This window comes from Nesoenas mayeri, assembly GCF_963082525.1.
Source record: "Nesoenas mayeri genome assembly, chromosome: 4".
NCBI classification, from domain to species: Eukaryota; Metazoa; Chordata; class Aves; order Columbiformes; family Columbidae; genus Nesoenas; species Nesoenas mayeri.
Window position 1 is genome coordinate 30,961,425 of NC_137540.1, and position 24,285 is coordinate 30,985,709.

A 24,285-nucleotide genomic window follows, 5' to 3' on the forward strand; every position below is an offset into this window, starting at 1 on the left:
AGTCAGACACTTCTGTAACATATGTACGAAACATTTCTCCAGTCATCCTGTTCTCCTGCCTCCTTCCAGACCTGGTATAGCTTCTGCAGCACTCCTGGAACCTGTCAGTTCAAGAAAAAATGGGCTTATGTTCATGTTGAGCTGATCACCTCTCCTGCAGGATCTTCTCTTGCCTTATATCACTCCTTTCATGAGCTCCCTTGAGATCTGTATTTGTGAACATTCCAGTCTTAGCAGTTTTGGGATTTAAGGGACTTTCTACATCTGCCTTGGGGTTTTTATGCTGATATAGAGGAGAAATAATAATAATAAACTAGAACTACTTCTAATGATATAATCCACAAACTGTGAAGAAATCGCATTTGTTAACAATCATCAATATTGATTTACTGTGACAACTACACAGTATCTGAGATTCTCTTTTCAGAAAGCTGAGATGCTTAATGATAAATGAGGTTAAAAAAAAGATTAAAAATCATAGTTAGTCCCTTAAGCAGGCATTTTGTATGACAGACCATCTGTTTTAAAGCAGAAGTCTCTCTGGATTATATATATAATAATAAGAGGGAAAAACCTACTGCTATAAAATCTAATGACATCCCAATACCCACCTGTGTCTTAAACCGCCTAAAACAGCATTAAAAAAAATTGACCTCAAGTGCTTAGTGGAATCAAACAAGGTTTATGAAAGGGATGTATTTGCAGTAATTAATCTGCCCATATGAAATAATTATTTTCACTTATTTGTAAAAATTATAGTTGTATAACAAGCATATAGTTGCATGACAAGATAAGACACAAAGATAGGAAAGAGAAAATAAGCAAGCACTGGTGAGATGGACAGAATATCCCAGTATGTTTGATTGCAAGTTTCCCTAAATGCAACAAACATTTCTGCTTCTCTAGATGACTACATTTCCACTACAGAACTTCAGGCACTCAAATAAATTAGTCAGATTAGGTGGCGAGACATAAGATGTCTCAAGTTCCCCAGAGACAATTGTGATACATTCTGCAAAGAGTAACCACAGTGACAGTATAAAAAAACTTCTCCTTACCTGCTGCTGCTTCAGAACTGATGCTATCTTTAACTATACAAGCTGGACTTAGAGGCAAAACATCATCATCAAAACTGATCAGATCTCCTTCCACATCTGGTTTATTCAGCGAAGCAGGTGTTGAGCAGGTGGCTGCAGGTGATGATTCCCCCAGAGACCTGAAAACCTTTTCTTGGGCAGATACAGAAGCCCGTGGGGGAGCAGGAATCGGTTTTAGTGAGGCCAAAGAAAGGGCAGGATTTTCTGAGTAACGTGACTTTTTAGGAACAAGAGGCCTTGGAGCAGGAACAGGAAATTTCTTTTGTCCATTGCCGCTCTCTGCAACTGATCCACTCCTTGTGTCAAGCAAGTCACTACTACTACTTTTAACAAGGCCTGGTTTTGGCTTCTTTGGCAGTTCAGGTTTGGTTACAACACTGCTCCCAGCTACTTCAGGTTGAGGCTGCAATTCCTTGGAAAGTGTTGATTTGCTTTCTGTCCATGCATCCCAGTCTCCTGAAATTCTGCTTACCCCTGGCTTTGGAGCAACTACTGGCTTCTTTGCAGTAACAGGTCTTGGGGGGAATGAACGGGGGGTAATTTCTGGCTTTTTTGATAATCCTGAGGTATCATTATTTCCTTGGGATTCAAAAACTTTGATCCTTGAAACAATACTATTTTGGCTCTTTTCTGTACTCATGCTGTCCATTGCCAAGTGATTGTCTAGTAAGCTGTCATCTGAGAGAGGTGACTGCTGAACTGGAGGTTGCTGCCTTTTTGTGGAAGACTGGGTCACTTCTCCATTGTCTATCTTACTTTCAGTATTTTTGATCACAGGTCTGAGATTGCTTCTTGATCTTGGCTTTGGCACAGGCCATATCACAGCATTGGGATTTTCTTGGCAGCTCTGACCTTCTGAAATTTCAAAGACTATTAAGGGATTCTCATTTTCTGAAGGAGACCTATTCAGGAGAGATGCCGAAGGCCTAGGAGGTTTAAGAGGACTCTTCCCTGCTAACAGAAAATAAAAGGTTTCAGTTATCTATTTCAGAATGCTTTATTTATGTTATTTTTTTGTCAGCCATCAGGATGGTAAACATTATGGTTTTCATTCAGAATTTACTGCTGCTTATGAAACTGCCAGTCTCTTTCCAAAAAGATGAATGAAAAAATATATAAACTCTAGAAGAAGCTGAAGACTGCTGAAACGCATGTTATCTACATGTTGTGAGTTCAAATCCACTTGTTAGCTTGCAGCCGGAGGGGTGTGCACCAAAGAACAGCATAGTAACTTCTCCAGTTTGGTTTGCACACTTTTCAGTCTGAACATGGAACACTGCTGCTATTCTGATTGGACATCTGAGCTCCTCTGGTGCCAAAGTAATTGCCACTATGGCTGAATAGAGCAAAATTTTCAAGTTTTAATTATAGTCTGACCATGAATGCAATAGTAGTTCTTCAGAAAAGAGGATTTTTACAGGAATTTACAGCACTAATAATTCACAGAAATTTAACTGTTATTCATATTAAATGCTGCACAGATTAATATGAAAGAACATCTTCAGGAGACAGAGTAATATTTTCATCAGTGAGAAATCCAAAACAGCCTCACCTGGATAGCCTGCAGATTCCCAGTGTGTAGGCACACTGTTTTTTACATTACTTCCTGGCAAATGGCTGATTAGTTCCTCCGGGAAGTCAGTTTGTGTTGCAGAAGTAGTGGTATGTCTAGGAGCAGCAGCATTATTGTTATTTGTCGTATTGACTTGCACTTGATTGATTTCTCTTATCACCTGCTCATATGATGGTGGAAGCTACAAAACAGACAGATAAATATTAATATACATTCAGATGTGATTTTTTTAAAGCAGCACATAAATTTTAAAATACTAAAATAACATATGCAGAGGAAAAGAACACTATCATAGTCTTTTATTCAGTATGATGAAAAACTAAGCAAGCAAAAACTCTGTTCTTTCTAACTTAACGTGCTTTTTACCTTTGTAAATCAAAGCCATCTCATGTAAATTCACACTCACCTCAGCTGGAATATGCTCATTTCTCCTCCACTGAGCATGAGACGAAGCAGAAGGGAATCCTAATCCCTGAGGAGTGACAGGGCCTGCACCTGGAAACCAGGAGGATTGCCGGAGGGGTTCAGCAGCAACTATTGTAATTTCAGGACGCCTGGAAATGAAGGCAAAGGGGAATAATTACCTAAAACATTTTAAAATAGTTCTTTTAAGTATAAAAGACAAAGATTTTCTCAGCATGGGAAATCAAAACAGCTCAAGTCTTTTTGATTTAACCAAATATGTTTTTCTATTATTTCAATGTAACTTACCTGACCTTTCTAACAAGCAATTAGGCTTCCATTCAAAGCACCTAATTAAATGCCTAAACCAAAAAGTAGGTTTATTGGTTTCAGTGAAATAATTTACATGCTTAAAGTACTTAAACACAAGTGTAACTCAATTAGATGGAAGAAGTCTTAGTCTTCAGGGGATAATGAGACCTTACCATGTGTCTGCCCTCAGCCTGCTGCAATGTGAAAACAGTGGGTTAGTTAAAACTGCTTCTGACTGGCTACCTAAAAGCTTGTCAATCAGACCTCCAGGGAAACCTCCCACCACGCTCAAGTGGGGCAGAGCAAACCTCAGCAGGCCTTTGTACACCTAGTACAACAGGGACTTGTGCGAGGGTTATGGACCTGTAGGTACTACCCCTGTTTTATCACGGTAACCGCTGCTTTAGAGCATCAGCTGCAGTGATGGCCCACATTCCCATGCCATGGCCCCCAGAGTACCACTGATCCATCTAGATTCTCATACAAAACACACTTTGAGAAGTGAAGTTTGTGTGTAGATAAAGTATCTGCTTCAAAAGCCTCTGTCTCCTGACAGAAAAAAAAAAAAAAAAGCGCAGAAATGTAACTTCTGAAACTACTGTAAAAAGAATTACAAGAGGGCTACCATCCTTCACACCTGAAATAATGGCACACTCAGTTCACCAGCTATAAAGGTTGGTGACTTCCTTTCTCAATATCCTTTGAGAAACTGGAAGGAGGCCTGAAAATGTGCTGATTTCCATTGTGAAGTGATCCTGTAAATAGATGTCGGGAAAGTAAAACAGTTTTGCAGAGGTTTGAGGACACATACAGAAGTTGATGAGAAAACTTCTCAAGTTCTTAACCTTTCCTGTGCTTAAGAATCACAGTATTTTTATTTTATTCCAAGTCTAATTTAATTTTAAACACACTAAGGATAGAGAGAAGGGGAGAAAAAGAAATTAGAGGAGAAAACCATATAAAGTAACACTGTGACACAATCCAACAAGTCTTACAGTAACATTGCAATACAAATAGCAGCATCATACCTTCTATCCCTCTGCTGTTCAGTATGACTAGAGGTCCGAGAAGCTGTTTAGAGATAAGAAACAAAAGTTTTGAAGAGGTTAAAATATACTGTCACAGCAATAAGACGAGGATAATAGCATAGCCCTTACCAATCTACTATCTGTGAAATGGAGAACATACAGAATCTGAACATAAATTCTAGATTTTAAGAGTGGCCAAGTTTAAAGAGAAATTATTTGTATTAAATATGAGGATAAGTTTTTTAAAGGTTTAGGGTGCAGCTTCTTAATCAGTTTGATTTACTCTATGTCCAAGTTACCACCAAGAGAGATGGTCCTGTTCACTTTCTTCTTTACCACATATCCTGCATTCTGCATTGTGGTGACCCTACAGCTGAAACTCCTTTTCCTTTTTCTCTAGTTAAAACAATCCACAAGTAAAATAAAAAGAAGTGTTAAACACAGCTGGCTTTGCTTTTAATGGCTCATTTCTGAGATGTGTTCTTTAATCTTTTTTTAATGTCTCTTTCTGTTTGTTTTAGAGGAGTGAAAAGCACTAAGGCACAAAATCTAAGACGCTATTTCACCCTCCTTTATGTAAAAAAGAAAAAACTAAATGTTCCCAGCTAGAAATTTCCTAAGTTTAATCACTTGTGGATTAAAAGCCAGCAACATTTCTCTTTTTTTTTTTTTTTAAACCATGTGTTTTAAGTTACATAAAATAAGCGAATCCTGACCTCTTAATTTTTCTATTTTTGCCATATTTGTGTTCAAATAATTTTTTCAATGGCCACATTATATTTTCATTTTGATTTCTTTAGAGAGAAAGGGAAATTATCCAAGGGACAAATTTTTGCACAGCAAGTGCAATTTAGGAAGCGGCTGAGTCTTATTGTGCAAAAGCCGACAATTATGCTGTTCCTGTGCCATTACAGAACCATTAGCTGAAATCAGCAAAGCATTCTTGATTCAAGAGTTGCATAGTGTTGTGTGGGACGTACCTCTTCCAGAGGGCATTTTTGATGTGCACTATTCATGAGTGCTAGAGGAAAAAAAGAAGGGGTTACAGAAGAGGAAGAGGAGGTGTGGAAGAACAAATCAAGGCTTCAGAGGGCCAGAAACCATGATCAAATGGGTTAGTCACGCAAGAACAGCACATGTGCCAGTGTTGTAAGAGGGCAACTGTAACATTTATTCACAATATAGTGTCTTAAAAAACTAAAATAAAAGCAGATTTTATTTCCAGTCTCATGCCTGTTTTAACAATGGCTGTTTACAATTTTCCCCTGCAATAAATTAACCATGAAGAATATAACCGAATATGGAAACGTCTACTGCATTGCTCAACAAAGAGCCACTGTAGGAATGAGGAGATGGAAGTCAGATCTCTTTGAATGCTTTACATAGTTTAAAATCACAGTTTATTTGGTCTGCACTTTTTCCCTTCCAAAAATAATGGGTTACACTACCAAAGAGGTAGGTAGGGGACACACAGGTTGGTCCCGGTATAAGAGGAACACTGCAAAGTGTCAGGCGTGACCGCGCATCTCCTACCCCAGTTCTGTAAAAGTTGTTTGGCAAAAATAAGTAAACAAAAACCCCCTACACCTCATCTTCACTTTCTTCTTCAGAGACCTTAACACAGCATTGACCCAACACACACTTTAAAGATAAAAAGACAAACTGACCCAAACCAACCAAGTCCAAGATTACTTTTGCAAAGAGGATGGAAGAAAGTGTTCATTTGGTAAATGTATGCAAAACAATTGCTTGGGGTATAGCCAAATTACAATGATAAGGACATTAGAAATAAAAGCTAATTAATGAGATATGTAAAACTGAACTATAAACCTGTCAATTTCTTTCTTTCTTTATTCATTTCTAGACAATTCTGCATGCTGCTTTCTCCTATGAGACTCTAAATGTACTTCTATTCATTAAAGTTATTAAAACAAATAAGAAAAACCTACAAAAATCCTTTATTAATGTAGGCAAAAAACCTCCAGTGAGGCATCTACATAATCCATCAAACTCCAAATTTCAAGTAAACAAGGAAATTCACTTGAAAACAACGCATTTAAAAATAACTTTACTAGTAGATACAAATAAGTCTCTGCAAAAGGGCTAATATCTAAGCCATCATATATGTTTTCAGAATGTGCTCATTCTGTCTGGAAAACAAACAAACAAACAAACTCCCAGGCATTTATGAAATCAAGCTACTTCCATGTACATAAACATTTATTATAAACATTGATTTTTTTTAAGGACCTTGACAAAGTTCTTCCCTCATTCCATCCACCGCTCCCCTCCCTCTTTTTGCTGGCATATTTTTGTTACAACCACAGGTTTTTTTTTGGAAGCTCTTAAATCCACAGTAGGGGCAGAGGTGAAAGCTACTGCATTTTCTGCTCCCACATATTCCTTGGAGTTCTGCAAATGCTGGGGAAAAGGAAATACAAACTTTCTAAGTAATCCTTGCCTCCAGACTTGCACAGCTTTTATTCCTTTACCATTTCAAATAAATTAATATTAATTTAAAAGTGTATGAGAGGAGACATGAATTTTTAAAATATAGCACACACTTGGTTTAAAAACAAAAGAAAAAAACCTGCAGCCATTCTTCTGGCCTTGTGGTCTTTTGTACCTGTAAGTCTATTCTTCATTCCCTTTGTGCATTGCCTTGAAGAAGCATGCTATTAATTTTTCCCCTAGATTTTAAATTATGACAGCTTTAAGATCTCATAAAACTTTTTTCCATCGGGGAGGCAATGGAAATGTATTTCAGCACTGCTTTACCTACTGACAACTGAAGATAGTCGGCTCCTCAACTTCCACCCTAAGAAATGCTCAGGGTGAGAATTCTTGACATTTCCAGGAGCACATGCTTAGTGGTATTTACATAAAAGGTAAGCAAAGCAGTTAAAGCAGGGCTGGGAGAGGAATAACCCAGTGCATAAAATCCACACCTTTTCATTTTACAACTTCATTGGTCTCAGGGGAAAGAAAAAATGTCAAACCAACCCATAACATTGTCACTGTTTATTTCTGTTAGTGTCAATGAGGCATCTGAATGTGTTTAACCTAGTATTGTAAAATTTAAGCAAGTAAAGGATTAATGGTAATACTGTAAATAGAGGACAGATCAGTGACTTATGGATTTATTTTTTGTACATATTTCTCACAAGCACTATTTAGGAGGCTTTATCCAATTATTTTTGAATGTGTAGTGGTAAAGGGTACTTAGTTTATGCTGTATACTTCTGTTTAGAATGGTTTTCCTCTTCTGTTTCTTCTCTGGGTCCTACTGTTCAAGAGCACTGAATATGTCATTTGTATTTGAAACAAATACAGATTATGGGGCAGGGAGCATTTTAAGCTTGGTCTCATACCAAGATGCGTGTAGAAGTATAACCAGCATTATAACACAAACCCATGTATTGCAATGCTACAGACAAGCTGATGGCAACACAAGTCTGACATGCACTTTTGAGCTTTTTTGGAAGAGAGCTTGGCTAGAATTTACAGGCTTTCGGGCAATCTTTTAAGGTGATATAGAGGCAACTGTGAAGTCAATTCAGGGATTTGCTCAGAGATACCATCCTGCTGTGAGCACTGAGCACTTCCACAACAGACACTGCATAATAACATTTGTATGTTTCCATTAGCAAATCTGTATGAAATACTGAACAGTTTTGTCATTGCAGTGTTTTAAAAGCAAGTTTAATTTTGAATTAAAGATTGGAACCATAGCCTCAAATAGCCCAAGCCTTATGGGAAATGAAGCTCGAAAATTTTCTGATTATTTTTATATATTGTTCTTTCCAGTAGCTGTGAATAAACATGATCCTGACAATTAACTACTTCACTTAATTCACATTAACTATTATTAATAGATTTTAAAATAATAATATTACTTTCTACAACAAGAACATGTACTAAAACTTAAAAACATAGCCTCTTTCAATGCTTTTCCAACACCAGGCTAGACATTTCTATCCATCAATCCTATTAAATATATAGACAGTTAGACTGAGAAGTTATTCTTCTCACTGCATAGCTGCCTAGGAATAAAGGTTATTCATTTTAGCATCTCAAAGAGAGCCTCAAGAGTGGGCAAACACTCCCTCCCTTACCCACAAAGTAATACACCAGAGGAGCTGACAGAATGACCCCATGCAAGGGCCACGCTTTGCTGTCTTTGCAATACCAAAGGTATGGCTGTGAAGTCCTTCTTTAGGGAACACTAAAATGATCCGATAATTCTCAAGCCAAAACCAGAGAAAAAAAATCTGATTTCACCCAGGATCTGATTAGACTATTTCTGTAGAAGCGGAGTTTCAAGCTAATCAGAAATTTTCATGCATCTCTGAAGCAGAAGAGTTGAAGCTTTTCTCCTGCACTATTTCTTGGCACCAGGGGGAGGTCTTGCTCCTTCTAGTTCTGTTTCCAGGCACCTCAGGGAAACGCTAAGCTGTCTGACATCAGAGCTGGGCTAACTTAATGCTTGAATGTAGCTAAAAGAGATAGTGATGCCCCTGAATCTGCTCATCTTGAGCTCAGACCACCAGCAGGAATGCTCCACTGTCAATAGCAGTCTCTGTCTCCTGCCTCTGCTTTCCAGCTCCAGTTCTTCTTTTCACAACTTCAGTGAGGGAACTAATAAAAAATAACTAGTGGGGGGGCGGTGACAGGATTCCTCTTCCTACCCCCAGTGAGATCAAATACCCTCTTCAGAGCTGACCAAACTGCTTGGCACCACAGAGGCTGGCATTGCTGCTGAAAAAAATCTGCCTAATCTGCCTTAGAGCAAGCCTGCAGTTTCACTCAAATTTGACAACAATGATTTATGAAGGCACTTAACTCCTTCCCACACCTTTTCTTGGGCTCTGTATTCTACCTCTGCACTGTTCCCTGCATTCTGCCAGCCCAAATGTTTGTCCAGATGGAGAGAGAATGAGGTCATGGAATTGATCTAGTTGGGAAGAAGTGAGAGCCAAAAGAACCTAGGAAGCCCCCAAGCCAAACAAAACAAAAAAGAAAAACAAACAAAACCCACAGCCAAAAATGGCTGCAGAACTGCCAAATGGGAAGCCACAGCCTCAGAATGCATACAAGCTGTTATGCATCCTTCATTCAGACACATATTTGCTTAGGGCAGAATGAGAATGGTACAAGTTTGCAGGTTCTTCCAGAATTCTAGGGCAGCAGACCTGCTTCAGTAGCCCTGCTCCTTAACTCTACCTTATTCTGGAAGAGTGGCAAAAAAAAAAACGTTCCCATTTGTCTCACTACTGCAGCACTGGACTTGCCTCTTTTTACTTTTTTCTAGCATTCTTGTGCATGTTGTCATCTCTGGCATCAATGGAAATAGTTTCACTGATTTCAGTGGGAGCTGAGTTTAGTGGTGTGTCTTGGCCTGAAACCATCATTAAAAATCCAGGGGTAACTTTTGAAGAGTTGAGATGAAAAAAATTACTTCTGAGCATACCTCATGTTCACATGCTTGCTTTCTTCAAGTACTTTGGGCTTACTTTTCTAAATTCTACTGAGCTGTCAAACAACTGAAAAAAAATGCCACCAGGTTTCTATCTAAAGCCATAGTAAGGGTGGCTGAAAGGAAAATAAATCCTCTTCCTCTTTGGCCACAAGACAGGGAGAGAATTACCGATACAAAGACATGTAAAGCATTGTCCGCAGGTTGGAAAGTTGAAACCCTGCACGTACCTATCATGTTTCTTGAAAATTAGAGATAAATAGCCCACAGAAGCTGTGATTAAGAAAGAAAGAGAGATTTCTAACTCTGATAGGGAAACACACTTTTCCACAGAATACCATAATTCTTCCAGATTAATGACAAAATGAGTTATGAATTATTCAGGGTCCATTTTTAATTTATGTCCATCCACAGATATGGTTACTGTTATACAAAGAACTATGGATTCATATAAAATGCCTTGATATGTGCATGGAGATGTTTTCCTAGCTTATCATCTGAATAATTCACACGGTACTTATATTTCATCATAGTTATTTACATATTAATATTAAGTATAATGTTATAACATATGAGCCAGTTTTAATTGACTAGATTTTTTTATTTTACTTGATTGTGCCTCAAAACGAAGTATCACTTGCTACTATGTTTTCAAAAACATAGATATCAATTGCTTAATGATCTTTTAGAGAGTTTCTCAGTTAGATGAGATACTGGGGCTTATGCAGTCTGAATCAATTTCTGACTCCACCACAAAAGGCCCTCTGATCTGGTGCTCTCTGCTTTCCAGTTTTCTATCTATGGCAGCAACAGCACAGATAAAGTGCTGCATTTTAACTACAGCATCAAGTAGACTTGCTCTGAATAAAGCTTTCATTATCCCCTTTGACTACCTCCAACTTAATCCATACTAATGAGCCCCTGACAAATAGGTCCAGGAGAAACAAATCAGTAGTACATACATAAATTCTTCCCCCTCATAGCAATATCCTGAGGGTTGTTTCATTAATAGGGAATTGAAATCATGGACAGAAAGGAAACAGAAATGAAAAGAGGAAGAAAGAATCAGCATAAAATACTTTGGAAGATGCAGCTAAAAAAATTCTCTGCCTGGAAATATCATGAACAGGGAAAGGGAAAAAATGAGTTAAATGAGGAAATCAGGAAAGAGGAGTTTAAACTTTCATTCAGGATTTAAAAACAATTTTTTCTTTTCCAAAATGAGCCTTTTGCATGAGTCTAATCATGTCCCCAGTATAGCCAATGAGCAGTTGCTGCAGCTTTCTATTAAAACAGAACAATCTTCTGCTTTGTGAAGCGAAGTAAAAATTGAGCACATGCAACCCAGGTTCTTCAGAGATGGATCACATCTGTGCACAACCGTATTAATGCAAAAATAAGAAAACGTTAGTAACTGGCAAGAAGGAACAACCCATCAGCAAAGCAAAAAGATAGTCTAATAGCAAAAATTGAAAGTGAAAAAGAAATTACAGTCCCAAAGCCTGCTAGCTACTTCATTTTCACAAATAAAATTAACCAGTTACTAAATACAATCTTGAAATATTATGATTCTCAAAAAATAGGAGTAGACTTACATCTCTTGATTGCTGCTCTTATGGATGACAAGGGTCCTTGGCTTAATGAAGAAAAAAAAATTACAATGTGGTTAATGCCTTAAAGTGAAAACAACAAAGTAAATAATGCAGCTATTCCCCATATATTGTAAAGGCTTTGCCAAGTGCTTTTTCCCCCTAGGTTATTATCTTACAGAAACTTGTCCAAATCTCCTGGAGTATACAACCATACCCAACCTCTTCTAATGAAAACCAGGTTACCGCTTAGCTGCAAGACTCTCCGAAGATGGAAAGCCAATTTTTAGAACCATTTTTCCTCTCGATTCTGTGTTGAAGTTCACATTCTGCCTCATTTGACAGGAAAACTTGGAGAAGAGCCCATGTGGGTTTGCATATTCTCAGATTATAAGTATTTAATGACTTAACGTTCTTACAAATAAAGAAAACTTACACAGACAAGTAAAAACCTACAATCCCTTTGCTAAATATTTTTAACAATCACTTAACAACTTATTTTCATTTTCAGTAGAGATTGCATTCTCAGTAATAACTTTGTGGGTGGGGTTAGACAGGAAGGCAACATGACCAAAAAACTGTCGATACACAAGGACAGAAAAATGTTTCCTTGTGCCAACTCATCTGTTTTCTTGGTAAGACTAATGTTTCTGATACGTTTTTTCTGAAGGTTTTATTTAACAGATACAGCAGTCCTTAATATTTTTGCAGGTAAAAATCAAAACTAACTTGGGATTATCATTTACAGAAAGTGTTGCTAATTTGAAGAACATGGTATTAATAACCTGTTCACTTCTGCAAAGTTACAGAGAAGATTAAAGAAAAAAAATCAAACCAAAACAACACACAACTACTTCAGAAAAGGACTTTTTTGCTCCTTTTTTAAAAAAAAAACCAAAACAAACCAAACCTAAAAACAACAGCTAAAGAATACTGGTTAGTGAGAAGCCTCTGGACATGCTGAACAGGTTTTTTTAAAGGCTGAAAGTAAATAGACTATATCTTGTTCAAATTAACATTATACCTTAATTACAACAGAAAGGTGTACTAATTGAGTCGTTTCCAGAAACCTTCTGCCACAGCCTTCACGAGGGGTACAACAGAGGACTGTTAGTACAGGGAGAGCATGAGTGCTTTAACAGCAGGCGTGCAGGACACCAGCCCTGCCAGGGCTCGGTTAGCTCCGCGTGTACTAGTGCTGCGATTGCTGATGGTTGCAGTTGCTCCAGCGGGATGAAGAACAGGGGGATTTGGAGGACAGGAGAAAGAGACAGTCAAAAAGGACATGGATGAAGAATGTCCTCCCTCTACAGTCATTCTGAAAGCTAATTAAGACTAGCAGTGAATGTTGCTCTGACTGAACTGTTCTCTGAATTGGTTTGGCTAGTCTGGGGTAAACAATGCCTATTTGTCTGGCTTCAGAAACAGTTCAAATGTGGCTTGGCCTCTATCCACACAGCAAGCAAAGCTGCCTTAGAAAACATCTCCATCAGTCATACTTCACTGTACATTCTCGGCAGAAAAGGATTCTGATTTTCCTTCTAAATGCCTCATCATAATACTGCCTTATCTTTATGTTCCTCACAGATGTACCCCGGACTCCTTTTTTTTAATTCCTGGTAACTCAAGTCTCTGTCTTTTAGATGTTCATTTTCAAAGCTTTATTCTTCTGCTTTCATTGCTGTGAATAACTACAATCTTTAGGGTTTTACTTCAATCATATTTAGTATCAGACAGGAAGGAGACTGAAGTCTGGTAACATGAATTTGAAATCTTTTGGAGTAGCAAAACCTTTCTATACTCAGAATTCAAGATTTACTTAAGTTTTTATCAGGAAATTAGGAAATCTATAAAGTATGCATGCTCAAATATCAGTAAGAACCAGAAGGAACAAGTTAAGTTCTTCTACTGGCCAGAGCATTTTGACCCATTGCAATTTGCCTCAGAATCTGATGAGCCCTTTCAGATAGGAGCAGGAGCAACTGTAGGAGTCACCATGTAGACAAAAGTTCAAGTTTTCCAGGCAATATGAGGATCAAAAGGGTACAGAAAAGACTTCAAAATCAAAGTGCAAAGACCAAAGAAATGAAACATTTCATGAAACCAACCTAGTGAAGTATGGATATACCCAGAGCAAGGCAGTTCTGCAAGTATGCAACTATCCATGTGATTTCGAACCGAGGATAACACAGTTTCATTAGAAAATTTATGAGGTCACAGGCAAAGCAAACTGTTAGCGGATAGGGTTTTTTTCCACTTTCCATTAACAGGTCACCCATCAACATTCTTTTGGCAAAGCACTACATTTTCTACCCTCAGGTGAGCTTGATTCGCGTATAGCTTATAACAATTTAAGCCCTGTAAAAACATGGAAATGGGAATGTATGTAGATTTTGTTTGGTTTTGGTTTTGCCATGAGGGCCTGTAAAGGAACTCTAAATTCCATAACTGTTACACACTAAACCCCAGTAATTTGAGTAAGATGGTGTTCTTGGGGCAAACTGCAATTTTGCCCACACCTTATGCTGAGCCAACACCTGTTCCACAGGCAACAATTTCTGGTCTCTAGTCCTGTCTTGCAGAGAGGAGATAACGTTACTAATACCGTCCTCTGCTCCACAGTTAATAACACATTTTCTCTCAAATCATGCAAATAATTACCATCATGAAACTGAATTTAATTCTCCTATTTGATGAGGTAGGAGCTGCAGCAATTACTCTATTGTATGGAGTCCCTGCCTTTTTTCTACCTCTTCCTCCTGTCCATAAGGCACAGAAGTGAACCAGAGCGCACACAAAATCTCCAAAAACACATGTCAAGAAAAAAACAAAGGGAAGAAGTTTAATCCATGTGGGATCTCTGATCCTGGTTCTAGTGCGACTCCCCCAAAAGTTACACCAGAACACCTGAAGGGACAATGTGACAATAACCAGCCCCTGGGGGTGGGGGACAGCAGCTCCTGTGTCACCCTGCAACATACATAACCAAAGCCCAAACTCATATTGCCAGAAGAAAACACATCAACCAGCAGGAAGTTTCAGAACATTAAAGACCAACAGCAGCCCAGCCACACCTAATATGGAACAAGTAAAGATGCAACTTCTATGAACCGCCCCACAATTTATCATGCAGGAGTGGACAACTGGAGTAACTCCTCTAACATCCACAGGTTTATCCTAGATCTTGCTCACTGTTAATTTAAAGCACAAACTTTGTTCCATTTCCAGCTAAGGCAGCAGCTTTGTTGAGCTTCCCCTGTCAGCTCCTCAAAAGGAGGAACTAACCCACCCCAACCAAACAGGTTCAGAGGGGATCTGTAAGCTGCTGTAACTGCTAAGCTGAAAGCAGTTGGGTACTTTAAGTCAGCAGTAATATGAAAAGGGTCCCATGGGTCACCATTTCTGACAGATAAAGAACCCAGAGTGATGTGTTTGAAGATGTTAAAACACCTACTCACTCTTCCTGGAAGGCTTTATTCTGGGTGTCAAGGATGGGTTTTCTAAATATAAACACTTGAAGAAAATGCTTCAAAAGCATGTTTTAGCTCTGTGTATTGGGGAAAAAAAATTGTCAAAAACTAGACTGGGCAGAGAGCTGTGAACTCTTTAGCAGAGTAAGTGCACTTTCTGTGTATAGCCATGGTCTCTCCCTCATTAGGAGCTCTTCTCTGACACTTTTACTTGCACTGAGCAGTGCCTCTCTTCAAATGCAACTTCAGTGTAGCTACAGTATTACTCACAGGCTCACTCCTGTGGGGTGACTCCTGACCCAACACAGCGACCATGTGAGTATCACTCACCTGAAGAGCCCCTGCACAGCAGCAGGGAGGGGGTGTGGTTCAAGTGGAATAAAGCTCTAATCACATAGGCTTTTCAAAATGAACTGGCAGGGCTTTATGCATGCCCAGAGCAGGACAGCATTTAAGTCACATGTTATCCAAGCAAAGAGGCCAGGAGGTTCTGAGCTACCTTTTCACCCACATCTTTTGGCTGTTTCAGCAGCAGCAGTGGCTCCAGCCCAGCCAAGGGCACGTCATGGACATGTTTCCCACCAGATGGTGAGCCAGATCTGCTCCTGAGTGCAAACTGGCAGAGGAGCACTGGGTTTTACCTGCCTCTGGAAGGAACAGAGAGTACTGGCTTGGGACTGTCCCCTCCTGCCCATGAGCATATCCGCAGCCATTTAGGGAGGGTCTCCCCAGGCTATCTACAGTCTTCTGCCCTATGGGTTGTGGTATTGCTTGAGATACAAAAGATATCTCAAGCTACCATACCGTCTCAACATCTCTTCTTCATTCACTTCACTTTCCTTTCCTTTGAGGGTGCCAGAGCACTGGAACAGCTGCCCAGCGAGGTTGTGGAGTCGTCTTCTCTGGAGATGTTCAAAACCCACCTGGATGCGATCCTGTGTAATCTACTCTAGGTGAACCTGCTTCAGCAGGTGGGTTGGACTAGATGATCTCCAGAGGTCCCTTCCAACCCCAACTATTCTGTGATTTTCTGTGACTTCCACCAGTCTCCTGTTGGCTTGCATGGTATTCTCAGCAGGAGTCGAGCAATCCTCCACAAGACCTTGCTTCCTTTATCAGGACTGGAACCTTTGGTTTCTTTATCTAAACTCACACAACAATGAATATTCTACATGAAAACTGATTGCGCTTCTTTCATACATCACTCTAGACACACACAAAAAGTCTGGTGGGAAAAGAAAAGTAATTAAGAAGAATGATCACTTGTTCTAAACAACAAATATACCACAGCATCTGCTGCAAAATCTCAAAATTTATCCTTCACATCATGTTATACAATGCTTTCTGTAAGGTATCACTCCTTATGTTCACACACCAGTGTAAAAAGCCTTTTGATATATTTTTAACTGTGATGGTTATTGAGCCTGTCTTACACACAGACATATATTTTTAAAAAAAAAAAGTTAAAATGTTGCTATTTTTAATGCCTTGTGACTTCTTGGAATGTGAGCCAAAAATGTTTAAACAGCTGAGGTTGAAATTACTGTGAGGCAAAACACTAGTTTAACATAAAGCATCACATATTCCTGTCAGTTACTTTAGAAATCATGCCATCTTTATAACAGCCTGTGTACTACAATGTAAAATTATTAGAAAACCCCTCTAATATTATTTAGAATACATTATTCCAAAGGCGAGGTGTTTGAAATGCCACCTAAATTATTTCATTGCAGACTGAATCACAGAAAGATCTTAGTAATTTTATAGTTAAATTATGGGTGGTGTAAAAGATCAGATTTACCACCACCCTGATAGGAGACCAAAGGCAGTTTGACCAAAAAGCTCCCAAAGTTAGGACAGAAGAATCAGCTATCACATTGTCATGACATTGATGCCATAGACAGAACTGTAGTCAACTTGTGGATTAAGGGAATCTACACTGAAAAATGTATTAAACCACAGTGATCAGCCTCTTCCATGCCTCAACTGCAGAGGACTCCCAGTTCTCCAATGGATTACATGACACACGGGCTTCAGGTGCAGTTTCGCCATCGAGTCAACTAGGAAATCAAACTCACCGTGGGACAACTTTACTTCTCTTTTGGGTCCTGCCCCAAAAGCAAGAAATCCTGAACCAGTAATTAAGTCTAGTGACAATTCAATCCTCGTGACTATGCTGGGGAGGCCTACTTCTGTATCACTTAATGTATACGGCTGTGACTTCCCACTGTCTGGACAAGCGAGGATGTAGTTAAAAAGCAGCTAAAATCCAGCTGTTCAGCTAATTAAAACAGCTCACATTGATCAGCATAAGGAAATCCTTCCAGGAATTGCTCTCTAGCTGTTTCTTCAACCACTTATTACATATTAATGTGCTTGTCACTGTCACACTTGGGCATCATATTTTAGCAACCAAACCATCAATTTTAAGGCAGAACACAGTCAGGAAGTCAAAGCAGATCATGGCAGCAGATGACAACATTTCACACTCTGATTCTCACAGCAAAATAGAGGTCATGAGGCTGCAACAGCTTCCACACTTAATAATGTCCAGGTTAGATCTTGCAGACAATACACCTCCCAATTTTTTTTGTGAATTGGAGTCACTCAGCTTGTGTCTCCTGAATTAACTCTTTCCTGATCCAGAGCTACAGACATGCTAGGTAGATTTCCCCCAGCATTTTGTTTCAGACAAAAACCGGAACTCAATTGCACCTTGCCCCTGAAGATGACTGTATGAACACACTCATTCCAGAAAGGCAAACTCTCGGAGCATGATTCAAGTTATTCTCAGTCTTCTTTGTATGTTGACTGACTTCAGCTCCCAATGAAATGTATGTTTCAAGAACAGAGGGCTCTGCGCATTGAAGAGTTTGGCCTTCCTGTAACAGCTAAAAAGATTCTCCTCTATGCCACCTATCGACATATTTTTTACTCATTGTAATAAGCCTGCTAGTATGTTTTGATTAAAATTAATAAACAGTATTTATGCTTTAATGACAATTTAACCATACTAGTAAATATTTCTAGCAATAGAAAGCACCTATAATTTTAATAATAGCATAATAGCAATGTAGCACTGTAAATGTACATACAAGTATCACTGAACTGTCATAGTGACAAGTGACAGAATATTTGGGCCCAGCCAGCAATATATTCAGGCAGAAAAGTAAGGGTTAAAAAAAACAAAAGGAAGAACCAGCTCTTTCAGATAAAACAACATAGCTGTAAACTGCAGCTTTTTCTGATGGAAATTCTTTACTATTAAAGTCTACATAGTTGCTCCATTTGAAAACGGGGAAAGATGGCAGTGCCCTACTTCTACAGTGAAACAATACAAAACAGCCGAGGTCAGGCTGATTCTTTGGTTCAATTATTTGCAGTAGCATTTTGGTCAGTAAATCAAAGCCCTCTCTAGCCATTGACAGGACATTCTGCTTGCTTCATACATCTCTGTACATGAAATACAATCTGGTGTCTGAATGAGCTCTAGATACTTTGTAATTGACATCACAGATGAATAAAATCTGGTTTAATCATGAAGGATGAGCAGGACAAAGGTATAAAGAAAACCTGTAGGCCTGGATCCATAAGATTCAAGGTATCTTTACAGGGTTCTAACTATTACAAAGTATAGATATTAGATTTTTTTCAAGTAGCCTGTGTGCTTCATAGAACATGTAAGTATAGCATTAAGATTATCTTTAAAGGGGAAAGTGGTATGTGAATGTCCTCATATGACTACAAGCATTAATAATCATTACTAACAAAACAGATAAAACTTTGCTTTACAACAGTATCTTAAATCCCTACTAAACCAGTTACCTACAGATCAGCAAAAAGAAAAGAATGGGGGATGGAAATCACACAAGGTAATGAAAAGATGGGTGCATTTCAACAGGCCTTTTGAAAACACAGAGGCTGAGAAGCTTAGGGATAGAAACACAACAGAGCGTGGCTCCAGAGAGGAGCAAGCAGGAACTAAAAAGTGTGTTGACTGCAAAGGCGAGAACTCAGCAGGACCCAGAGGATGCAAGAGCTGGAGGTGAGGAATCCCGAGGGGAATGCTCGAGTGCCTGCAAGCATACAGACTTCAAAGTAGTAATTAAGCCGAGGGAAGAAGGTGTAGGCGTTTCTTATCTTGCCTAGATTTGTTTGTTTCCTGTGTAAAAATAATCTGTAAATATAGGCCCATTTGCTTCAAGTATTGTGCGTCCTTTTGAGGAGGAAACCAGTGTATGTGTGAGGAAGGAGCTCCTGGGGAATCCTGAGGCATGTTAAGGCCTCTGGCAGATGGATAACTGAGTCTCACTTCCAAGAGACAGTACCAAATAGCTTCTACACTCAGTAGTTAAGATAACATCTGGATCCTGCCTAGTCAGAGCTTAACGGCACACAATTCCAGCCCTGCAATACAAAAGCCAACTGTTTGAGAAGCATTCAAAATGTAAAATTCAGCCTAAACCACAGAAGTGGGATTAGGAGAAGTGTTCAATGCTGGTGTGACCTCAGTGCCAAAAAATCAGCTGAGTACATTTGAGAATGCTGAGATCTTTGACAAGTTCCATCCCATAGGATTTCCATGTTCCTTTAGCCTAATTCAACTTTTTTGTAGGCCATCCAAGTCAAATAAGCAGTGTGAAATGTGCTGGAGTTTAAGCTTTAGCTGAGTGAGGAAACAAAATAAATTTCCTCATTGTTTTAATTAGAGATGTGTGTTGAGAGCAAAGACATTTGTTGTGAAGGGACAGTCTATAAAACAGATGTATTAATACAGATGCATCAAATAAAGTGGTCTTAACTCAGCACCTAAAAAACAGGAAAACAATTCCCCTTCTACACTGTAAATGTGAATCAGCAGCCAAAAAATGTGTGTAAGAATATTACAAGGTCGTGTGTATAAAGAGACATATTGACTTCAAACTGGACATTTATATTTATAAATATAATTTATCATTTAACAAGCAGCAGAAACATTTTCAACCCTCCCATGTTAAAGCCTCACAAAACTATGTTAATGTGTGATCACATCTTGTTCCAATGGGCTGCTGACTCACCCAGTTACACCCTACAGTACTTGAGGTCCATGAACTTGTAACAGTTGCCCTTACAGAATGTGCAGTGCACAGGAATCATAAAATAAAATCTCATAACCACACCCTTACCAGACCTGTCTTTCCAGAAGTGTCCTGCATCCAGCTCAGAGAAATGGCATGTTGGCCTATACACTCTTCCCTTGCCCTTCCTCCAAAAACACTGAAACACTCCCTTTTCTTCTATACCACAGATGTTGACTGAGCTTTTGGTTACAAAATACAGAAAATTATTCCTCAGAAACTTGCACTACATAACAAACCATACATTCATACACCTGTAGGTCTAAAATGTTTACACCCAAGATTAAACATGACCTTTTTATTAATTCATAAAGATCTAGCAACTCTGAGATTGCATATCCCAAAAGAGACGCATCAAAGATTATTTTTCCAGTCTTGTAATTCTGATTCTCAAAGGATGTAGGTAAGGTATGGTGTATAGGTAAAGGTAATATCTTTGTTAGCCCAAGTCAGGGAAAAACAGCCAAGCTTTTACATACACAAATTATTTTCCAGTGGTGAAATAGAAGCACAAACCATTGGATCCAGACAGATTTTTAAAAATCACACCTACGCCTACAAAACCTGAATCTATCCCAAACACACTGCTAAACCCTGACAGGCAGGCACAACACAGAATTTGCTGTAAGAACACACAAAATACCTACCTCAACAACTGAGAGAAGGCCTTTAACTGCTGGGGACACTTCTCCAGTGAAACAGATCTCATCTTTGAGCAAGTCACCATGAAAACATACTGCAAGACAAGAGGAATTTCCTCCGCATTCAATCATATACCCTGCCTGTCTTACAACATCATAGGCCTCCAATTATACGGCAAATCAGTAAATACTGTAGCCTCTAATGGATGGTTATAACTTGGAAGAAATAATGATTATCATCACCATTCACCACTCAACTACCTTCAGCTTCAGAAACAAACACCTTGTAGAACAGATTGAACCGGACCTTTCTGGGGCAACAGTCATAAGAAATACCTTGCCAAAACATTTCACAGCCATGGAAATCAATGCCCCTCCCTAGCCAGTAAGAATCCCCAAATACAGAAGCTCTTCACGTACTCCTCCATGCATTTCAATCAATGCACCATATGCCATCAGGTAAATTACTCAGAGGAAATTATAGAGTATCAGGTTCAGCTTCCTTGGGCAGCTGAAAGAACAGAAAAACCAGGGAGCAGTGGGGTTACCCTTCTCTCATAGCCACTTCATCTCTGACTCTTGATCCCAAATCTTTACAAAGACAAGTTTAGAAAATAATTTAAGGAAAAAAAATCTCCAGTGCAGCTTAAAGGGTCTGGATTCAGATAACACTACAGGTAATTTCTCTAACCTCCACCCTCAGCGATGCCCTGAACTCCAAAGGCAATAAATTGTTCCTGTCCTTTTTCTCATGTCAGCCAACAACCTTGTCTCCCTCTGCCCTTGCTAACATGTCTCTGGGTCTCCAAAAGTAATAGTGACCTTTTCCTTAAGGCTGCCTAATTGATTAACATGATCTATTTAAACCTAGAACAATGGCATTTAAACTTCCTCAAGAAGCAGCAAAGCTATAAGGAACGATAGCTCAGTCTCTTACACTACAGGATGCAGAAAGCAGTATGTAAAACTAGCAGACATCAAGTTCGAAAGAGTCAAAGAGACTTTTTAGCATACAACTTAAGGTTAAGCTGTGGCACTGTTTCCCATAAAACACTGTGGGTGCTAAAAGTGTATATGAATTCAAAAAAGCCTAAAGAAAATCCACTGAGGGCTATTAAATACAAAAAGCATCACCCCTCTCTTAGAGGCCCCCAGCCACACAAATCTGGACGCTGACAGAATGTATGGATTCTTTCCAGTGCACACTTGTTTTGTCCATATCTTCTTCCTTAGGCTTCTACTTCACACATAAGCGAAGACAGAATAAGAATACTGGAATAGGTGGACTCTTGGTCTGCTCCACAAGGGCCATTTTTACTACTTCAGTTGTTTTTCAGGATAGAAGGAGGTCACCTGTCTTAAGGCTTAATTGTTTTTTCCGGTTACTTCACTTGTTCTAGTAAGATAAAGCTTAAGATAAAAGGACAAATCTTTAGTTGTTTACTTTTTAAAGGCATTTGACAATTTTTTTTTAATCGTGAAAATAATCTTGGCAATTTCTAAGGTTACACCTTCCAAGAAGGTTAATGGTTTTGTTTTATATTGCTATTCAAGTATATCTGTGTTACACTAAGCAAAATACCTGTTTAGCACCTGCAGCAAGGCAGTTAGCACACTAAGAAGCGCATTTTGTCAATTCAAATACTAAGAGACATCATTTAAAAGACCTACAAAAGACAGTATGGGAATAGAAATTAAAGAAAATACAGAGAACTGCGTCATCATTTCAGGTCTGTCTTACATGAAAAAAAAAGTTGTTATTAACAGAAAGCATTGGTAGTCTGTTCACACTGTAAAATGTTCATTTAACAGAACATACTTCCTCATCAACAGCCTCAGAAGGAAGAAAATAGATTGGACAGTAACGCAAATAATCTTCTGTTCTATACACCAGTAAGGTGTGGTGAGAAAGCCACTCCTGCCGCTTTCTTCACTGTATTTGTCCTGTGATATTGTCCCCTTCCTTCTTAGAAGGGGCAGTGGGAAAGGTAATAAACACAATGGTCTTAAAAGCAGTTGCCCAAAAGAAATGGTGTTCTTGGGAGAAAAGGGAAACTTCCTAAACTGGTTCAATCACAAAATGGTATCAGGATTGTTTGAACTAATACTGAACTAATACAAATACTAGATGCTGGTGTGTAAGGGGATGGGGAAGCAGAAGTCCGGACAACATGGAATAGAAGAATTACAATAGTAAAACCAAAGCTATTTCTTTCCACTAGGCATTTATTCCAAACAAAAACAGTTTAATATAACATGAGACCACTGATGTACTTCTTTTGCTTGAACTAGATATTATGTTGTACATCGAAAGAGGGATTTAACAAAGTAATCATTGTTTGCGTTTGGAACACTATTATTAGATTTGGACCTTGTCTTTAATTAGAAGTCAACCTTTGCCTCAAGCCTCAGGAGATGGGAATGTCCACTATATCCAGAACAGATGACAAACCTCTCTTAACAACTCTCCCAAGATTAAGATGTGGCAATGCGTACTTATAAAGACCATTCTTACATGAATACTTACCACATTTAGGGTTGTGTGGTCTAATTTCAGTCCCCTGTAGCAAGGGACCTGCCCATGACCTGCCTTGGTTGTAGCCTCCAAGGGAACAGGCAACACGACTTTTTGTACCATAGAATCTTAGCTCTCTTCCTGAACCTGAGGTAGCTGGAAACAGATGCAAAAGCAGCTCATCCATGTCTACACTAAGGACTAGTACTAGCTCAGTTGAGCCTGTGGTTTGCCACAGATGGCCAAAACTAGGACAAATCCCGTATGTAAACATGGCCTAAATTCAAATGGTGATACTTTCACTGAGCAAAATGCTGCTGAAGCTTTGTAGCAAAATCAGAAATGTAATCTGTCTTACAAATGGCGGGATCAGAGTCTAAAGTACAGCTGTGCAAAATGCACAGAAAGCACTAAACAGGAATACAATAAGAAAGAAAAAACTGTCAATGTGATAGTCCTCACTAGGAATATTTCTCCTCCGTGATGTAGCGAGGATGCAACTATAAGATGCTTTTAAAGAGTTCTTCATCAACCACTTCAACATTCAACCTGCCAAATCTGATGCTACTTACGGTAAACAATTACCTATACTAGAATGACCTACAAATACCACAGAATAATTTGAAACAAAATGACAAAGTAGGTGAGTAGTACAGAAAATAAAATAAAAAATAAAAATAAAAAAAGTGAAGCAATAACAATCTCTCGTCTCTTGTGCACATCAGAGTAAGAGGCCATGGAAACCAACACAATATAACTGCAAACTGAGCTCTCCCACTCAAATTCCAGAGGTGACGGAAAATGTGGATACTGACCTGAGCCTAGAGAAAAACCTACACAAATCTTTAGGGAAACAAACCAAAGCTCAAGTATCAGCTCCAACACTCTCAAAATATCAACATAAAATTCTTTCATGGAGAACCAAATGACAACTAATACTTCTGATCTGGAAGTTTACAACCTGCTGAGTCTGCCTCCTCAGCCCTGACACACATCACATGGGCTTCCCCTAGCAGTTCCTCCTCCTTCTCGGTTTTCTTTGAGACTATTACAAATACCTTTGGA

The 24,285-nt window shown here is 38.9% G+C and overlaps 1 protein-coding gene across 1 annotated transcript in view; it reads right to left on the bottom strand.

Annotated features, from left to right (window-relative positions):
- The window catches only part of SH3D19 (SH3 domain containing 19), a gene marked incomplete at both ends in the record, with an annotated part of 79,742 nt that overhangs the window by 28,979 nt on the left and 26,478 nt on the right, over positions 1 to 24,285 (bottom strand). The window contains 5 exons of the mRNA XM_080343806.1: positions 1,059 to 2,048; positions 2,650 to 2,851; positions 3,077 to 3,224; positions 4,413 to 4,455; positions 11,484 to 11,524. Of these exons, the coding sequence (XP_080199932.1) occupies positions 1,059 to 2,048; positions 2,650 to 2,851; positions 3,077 to 3,224; positions 4,413 to 4,455; positions 11,484 to 11,524 (1,424 nt within the window). The remainder of the gene's footprint in view (positions 1 to 1,058; positions 2,049 to 2,649; positions 2,852 to 3,076; positions 3,225 to 4,412; positions 4,456 to 11,483; positions 11,525 to 24,285) is intronic.